The sequence below is a fragment of the Carlito syrichta genome, unplaced genomic scaffold, assembly GCF_000164805.1.
Source record: "Carlito syrichta isolate Samal-C Ts95f unplaced genomic scaffold, Tarsius_syrichta-2.0.1 Scaffold302582, whole genome shotgun sequence".
Classification (NCBI taxonomy): domain Eukaryota; kingdom Metazoa; phylum Chordata; class Mammalia; order Primates; family Tarsiidae; genus Carlito; species Carlito syrichta.
Window position 1 is genome coordinate 987,690 of NW_007246678.1, and position 7,177 is coordinate 994,866.

Consider the following 7,177-nt stretch of genomic DNA (forward strand, 5'->3'; position numbering starts at 1 on the left):
CTGAGCCTCTTTAAAAAAGAAAAAAAAAGATTATTTTGGAAAGGGTAGGAGAACACTGATTCAGAACTGTCAGTGTGATGATGAAAGAATGCTGACCCAAACAGGCCCTGAAGTTTGGATGTGAAGTGTAGTCAGGAGTGGGCATACAGAATTTGGGTGATTCTGAGGATCTAATTTGTATTAAAAGTTGGTTGTGTTGATGGAGACTTTTTTTTGCAGTGAGTAGCCCCTCAAGGACTGGGGAATCTGAGAGACTGAAGAAATAGGCTGACAAATCCAGTTTCTCAGAAGGAAACATTGTAATAAGGACTTCCAAACAGAAGCCATGTCTTGGGCAGCTGTGAGATGGTGGATCCCCATGCCTGTCCTCCAGAAAGTATTTTTTATATAGCAAGGATTTTTGATAAAACGTGTGGCTATGTCTCAGACCCTCTTGTGAAAACTTGTGACCACTGGGGAAATAGATAGGCATCTTTATGACGGGTATTCTGCAGTAGGCATTGTTTCTTCTTGTCCTTGATGCAGAACACCTTGGTATGCGGGAGTCAAACATCAGTCATTATGGTGGTTTTGCTTCAAGATGGTGTCACTCTTGCCATGCGACAGCCTGTTTTCCTACAGGAATAAATGAAGAAATAATAGGTGGTGAACACCAAATTGGAGATCTTGCACATGCTATTGTCTTATAGTATGACCTGGGGTAGTCCTGAAGGTGAATGGTTGGGTTTAATAGGAGAAAGTAAACGGAATTAGAAGGTCTTGCTCATGTGGGATATAATAGAGAAGAGAATGTGAACCAGGAGTTGAAATTACCCAAGGAGGTAGAAATAAGTTCTGGTGGGCATTGGACTACGTAGACTTCAATAATGAGGACTAGAAGAGCCTATGGTGGCCTGGCTTGAAAATCTTTCCGTGGAATTAATACTTATGAGACACAGATACTAGCATTTTTTGGGAAGGAAGGAAAAATAATCATTCCTTTAAAATTTTAATCATTCAAAACACTCTTCACAGGTACTGGCTATTCTGGTCAACATTTTTGGAGGAATCATGCGATGTGATGTCATTGCACAGGGTATAGTCATGGCAGTAAAAGATTTAGAAATTAAAATACCTGTTGTGGTACGGTTACAAGGTGAGTGTAAAAGGTATCTTGTAATTTTTCCTAATTGCTTAAGAGTTAATATTTTCGTGGAGTTTGGTTCATTTAAAATATAGTTTTAAATATACTTTTAAATAGCTGTGTGTCTTTTAAATGAAAGCATTATATAATATGAAATTTAAAAACCATAGTTTAAAAAATATTTCTAACATTAGGACAAGATGTTCATAGTTTTGCTTAGTATAATTTAATAATATTTTTTATTTGCTGTAATTTTTTTTTTTTTGAGTTGGAGTCTCACTCTGTCACCCAGACTGGAGTGCAGTGGCCGCTCCTGGCCACCACAGCCTCAACCTGATGGGCTCTGGCGATCCTTCTGCCTCAGCCTTCCAAGTAGCTGGAACTACAGGCGTGCGCTACCATGCCCGGCTAATTTTTGATTTATTGTAGAGATGAGGTCTCACCATGTTGCCCAGGCGGATCTCGAACCCGCGGGCTCAGGCAATCCACTTACCTCAACCTCCCAAAGGCACGGGATTACAGGCTGAGTCACTGAGCCCGGGTTATTTGTTATAATTTATCTTGAACTCTGACTTGCCTGAAAATACCATGGATATGGGAAGGCAAAATATTTTATGAGATCACTCCAGGTTTTTACAGTCTTCTCTTTTCTTCTTCTTTTTTTTGAGTTGGAGTCTCACTCTGTTGCCCAGCTTCCGGCCACCCCAGTGTTGACCTGCTGGGCTCTGGTGATCCTTCCATCTCAGCCTTCCAGGTAGTGGGAACTACAGGCGCATACTACCACATCCGGTTAATTAATTAATTTATTTATTGTAGTGATGAGGTCTCGCTAAGTTGTCCAACTGATCTGGAACTCCTGGCCTCATGCAATCCTCCTGCCTCGGCCTCCCAAAGTGCTGGGATTATGGGTCTGAACCACTGTGCCTGACCTTTTTGCAGTATTTTCTTTGATTTAGTAGCATTCATGTTAAGTGATGGAAATACTCCTTTGTGGAAGTTTTGTGCTTGTAACATGTTGTAGCAAACATTTTAAATGCCTTGGTGTATATATTTAAAGCACTTATTTATATTTACATAAATTCTTTCCAGGTACACGAGTTGATGATGCTAAGGCACTGATAGCAGACAGTGGACTTAAAATTCTTGCTTGTGATGACTTGGATGAAGCTGCTAGAATGGTAAATGGGCAGTGTTAACTTGAGAACAAATTTACACGGTGGATAAATACTTAGATTCTAGAATGAACCAGCTAATTATTAATAATAATTAGTGATTTAGCTAAATATGAGTGCAATGAACTGTTAAACAAAAAGTTATTCATGATACTTGTTAAAGAATGATAAGACAGCCTTTATTCAGGGGAGTATTGCAGTAAGTATACAGAGTATTGCAGTGGGGTTTTGCACTAAGGGAGAAAGACTGAGCTGAACTCCAAATACAACAAGAAAACGTGGGATTTATAACTGAGGAGAAGGGTGGGGACAGTGGATGGAAAATTATTATTATTAGTTTTTAGTTGGAGTCTCACTCTGTCGCCCAGGCTGGAGTGCAGTGGCACACTCATGGCCACCACAGCCTCTACCTGCTGAGCTTAGGTGATCCTTCTGCCTTAGCCTTCCAAATAGCTGGAGCTACAGGTGTATGCTACCATGCCTGGGTTATTTTTTCACTTATTTTAGAGATGAGGTCTCACCAAGTTACCCAGGTTGGTCTCGAATCCCTGGGCTCAGCAATCTTCTTGCCTCGGCTTCTCAAAGTGCTAGGTTTATAGGCTGAGCCACCATGCCCAGCCAAAAAATTAAAGGGAAATATGGGTAAGGGGGGATCCTGACTAAATTGATGTAAGTAGGATTCTTGCTAAAGTTGGACACTGTACAAATACAGAAAGCCAAAAGTCAAGGCCAAATTCAGAAGAGAGTTCAGAAAAACTTGATGAGAGTTTGGTCAAGGAGAGAATCTTTGTCAGAACCTCTTATGCCTGTGATCCATCTTAAACAGTTGTCAACTCATGCTCAATCTTGTTTTATCTGTATCCTTGCCTACTTCCACAACTGTGAAGCAAATCTTAGACCTATATGACTTTATACATTTCATCATGTATCTATATAAGATGAAGCTATTGATAATGATATAAAGGAATTACTGTTATTTGTTTTAGGTGGGGTAAAGATATCATGGTTATGTTTTATAAAAAAGAATCTAGTCAGTATTGAAATTTCCATGATTCTTTCATATCTTTTGTCTAAGTTAAGGATCAAGATAAGTCTCTGCAGTTGGCCAGTATGTCACTAACTAATTTATGGGCAACCCTTGCCTTGCTTCTCTCTCTCTCTTTTTTAAATTTATTCTTTTCTGTAGTATATTTGTTGAAAAATCTAGGCCGGGCTTGGTGGCTCAGCCTGTAATCCCAGTACTTTGGGAGGCTGAGGTGAGTGGATTGCCTGAGCCCGCGGGTTCAAGACCCTCCCGGGCAACTTGGTGAGACCTCTTCTCTACAATAAATCAAAAATTAGCTGGGCGTGGTAGTGTGCACCTGTTGTTCTGGCTTGGGGACTACAGAGGTGGAAGGATTGCTGGAGCCCAGCAGGTCAAGGCTGCGGCGTGCCACTGCACTCCAGTCTGGGCGACAAAGTGAGACTCCAACTCAAAAAAAGAAAAATCCAGACTGATGGTAGAATTTTCCATAGTCTGGATTTTAATGATTGCATTCCTGGGTGTTGTTTATTTAATACGTTCTCTGCCTCCTGTATTTTGTATAAACTGTGTAGTTCAATATATAGGCTTGACCATTTTTGTATTTGATTTTGGGGAGCAGGGACCAAGAATATATGCAGTTGGTATTGTCTAAGTCCATAAGGAGGTGTAATGTTAGATTATTTCTCTTTGTATGGTATTAACAGCCATTGATGTTCATGACTTAGAGCCAGTATTTTGTTTGTGGTTGCAAAGTGGTGCTATTCTTATTGTCATTCCTTCATTTATTATAAGGAATGCATATAAAAAGTGAAACTTACCTGTGTGAAACTACTATTTATTATCATGAAGTACATTTTATGTAGGACAAACAATAAGCTTTTTTGTTTTTATTTTTAAATGTTATTTATTTATTAATTAATTGAAATTAATTAATTAATTTGAGTTGGGGTCTCACTTTGTTGCCCATGCTGGAAAGTGCGGTGGTGTACTCGTGGCTACCGCATCCTCAACCTTCTAGGCTCAGGTATCCTTCTGCTTCAGTTTTCTAAGTAGCTGTAACTACCTGTATGCACCACCATGCCTGGCTAATTTTTTGATTTATTGTAGAGACGAAGTCTTGCCAAGTTGCCCAGGCTGGTCTCGAACTCTTGGGCTAAGACAATCCTCTTGCCTCAGCCTTCCAAGGTGCTGGGATTACAGGCGTGAGCCACCATACCCAGCTTTTTATTTTTTATATTTTATTTCTTTAATTTTTTTTTGTCTTCGTGTGTGTGTGTGTGTGTGTGTGTGTGTGTGTGTGTGTGTGTATGCATGTGTGCATGTATGTACACTCTGCTTATATGCTATTTTGAACAACATTTGATGTTGTTCAGTCCATTTCAGCTATTCTTATTGATTCAAATCATCCAACCTTTGATTTTTGGTTGTTGCTTCTTCATGTTGCCTCCTGAGTCCTTCTGACATACCCCTAGGATGCTTTCTGGTAGGATGAGATGTTTCAGGCTCATCTTTGCATTTCTTGGCTCAGACCTCGAATGAGCCCAATGGTATTCGGAGACCACATTTGGGGCCTTTTGGGTACTCATGGCTATTGGGTTGGTTATTGTTTCTGGAGTTTTTAAGTGACAAGTCTAGGAAAATATGAGTTCAAACTGATATATCTAGTGCAAATTCAGGAGTATAGGTTTTTTTTGTTTTTTTTTTAAATCTGACATCTGTTTCTCCCTTCTCCTATGCCATACTATCATAATTATTCATTTACTCTGTCCTTTAGTACAGTTTTATAATAGAATACCAACACTGTGATTACTGAGAGCAGATTAAGAAATTATCTGCTGTTCTGTCCTTTAGGGGATTTCTGAAAACTTTTTGGATTTTTTTTGTTTTGTTTTGCATTGGGGTCTCATCTGTCACCCAGGCTAGAGTGCAGTGGCACAATCATGGCTCACTGCAGCCACAGTCCTCTGGGCTCAGGTGATCTTTCTGCCTCAGCCTTCCAAGTAGCTGAAACTACAAATTGCTGGGATTACAGCCATGAGCCACCATGCCCTGCTGGACTTTAAAATTTTATGTGAAATAATTCTCTGTGTGTTTTTCCCCAGTTCAATATTGTTTCGCTTTTTTAAAATGAAAAAACAAAAAAGAAGTTTTAAAATTTGTTTACATTGTTCCAAAGTCAAAACTACAAAAAAAAGCATATATTTAAAGAATCTAGCTTTCATATCAGTTCCTATTTCTTTCATCCCCACAGGTAACTATTGTTTTTTTGTTTTTTTTAAAGAAGTTTTTGGTTTATCTTTCTGTTTTAAATACAAGCAAATTATATGTATATGTGTAGATATACAGAGTGTAGGGTAATATACCCTTATCTGTGGGGAATATGTTCCAAGAGCCACAGTGGACGCCACAGATAGTCCCAAATCCTATATGTACTATGTTTATTTTTATACATACACACCTATGATAAAGTTTAATTTATATATTAGACACAGTAAGAGATTAACAATGATGACATAAAATAGAGCAATTATAACAATGTACTGTGATAAAACTTATGTGAATGTGGTCTCTTTCTGTCAAAATACTTGACTGTACTTACCCTTGTGATGATATGAGATGATAAAATGCCTAGTTGAGATAAAGTGAGGTGAATGTAGGCATTGCGATGTAGTGTTAGGCTTCAGTCAGCCTTCTGATGATGCGTTAGAAGGAGGATCATCCGCTTTGGGTGATCCTGGACCATCGAGCCATTGCAATGTCTGTGGTTGGATGTCAGGAGCAGATGATGCTGACCTGTAGTTTTGAATTTACTTTTTTGTGAAAATGCTTTTTTTTTTCCCTTTCAGGTGGTAAAGCTCTCAGAAATAGTGACCTTAGCCAAGCAAGCACATGTGGATGTGAAATTTCAGTTGCCAATATGATCTGAAACCTAGTGGATGGCTGAAGGTGTTAAATGTGCTATAATCGTTAAGAATACTGTGTTCTGTGTTATTGTTCTTTTTCTTTTTAGTGTGTGGGGATTGTAATTGCCATCTAAGCACACAAACTTTTAAAAGCATTTGGTCTGCATCATTCTGCTATTCAGAATGGACTGTATAAAGAACATATAATGCAGGTATTTAGTTTCTTTTGTTGCAGCCATTCTTTCTTGCTTCTTCTACAGAATGTCATTTGCAATATGCCTGTTTATTATTGTTGGATACAAAGTTCTTCATTGATAAGAGTCCTATAAATAAAATGAATATGAAGATAAAGCTTTATTCTTTAGTGTTAAAATATATTATAGCTAATAACTAGCTTCATTAGTAGAGCATTGTGTTAAAACAATGTTTTATATAAAAAGTGTTTATCTTCAGCACCAAATACATAATACATATATCAATTACTATTTATAAACAGAGCTTTCAAACACTCCTCAAAATATTCTTTTAAGTATTTCAGTGAAGTAACTTGTTAATTATTTGAACATTGTTTTAATCATTACAAAACACTGATAACTGCAAATCTTCATGATTCTGTGGTAGTAAGAAACACCTGTAGGTTTGTGTCAATTAAAGGCATACTTACTAAGGACTTGGTAGACAAAATTAAGAATGTCAATTTAAATTAATAAAAATCTCCCAATGTGATTTGGATTAATGGATTCTTTGTTTTGTTTTGAGTTGTTTTTTTTTTTTTAAGTAAATACAATAAAAGGGGTGATGTGTTCATCATTACAGTAAATAGGTATAAGGAACCCATTTGCAGATCATATAGCTGAGCATGACAGCACATATTATAAAGCTGCCTATAGATAGTTCAATGGAATTCTACTCTTTGTGTGTGCCATGTAGTACAGCATCTAAACAAAACATATTG

At 37.8% G+C, this 7,177-nt stretch overlaps 1 protein-coding gene across 4 annotated transcripts in view; it reads left to right on the forward strand.

Annotated features, from left to right (window-relative positions):
• SUCLA2 (succinate-CoA ligase ADP-forming beta subunit) overlaps nucleotides 1-6,954 on the forward strand; it is a 64,154-nt gene extending 57,200 nt beyond the window's left edge. For 3 of the 4 annotated variants that reach the window (XM_008056956.2, XM_021711780.1, XM_008056957.2), the window contains 3 exons: nucleotides 1,015-1,135; nucleotides 2,213-2,301; nucleotides 6,166-6,948. In XM_008056956.2, coding sequence (XP_008055147.1) covers nucleotides 1,015-1,135; nucleotides 2,213-2,301; nucleotides 6,166-6,240 — 285 coding nt within the window. In that variant the 3' untranslated portion in view covers nucleotides 6,241-6,948. Of the gene's footprint in view, nucleotides 1-1,014; nucleotides 1,136-2,212; nucleotides 2,302-6,165 lie in introns of all 4 variants that reach the window. The other variant, XM_008056958.2, reaches the window with a different exon arrangement.
• The last annotated feature ends 223 nt before the right edge of the window (nucleotides 6,955-7,177 follow it).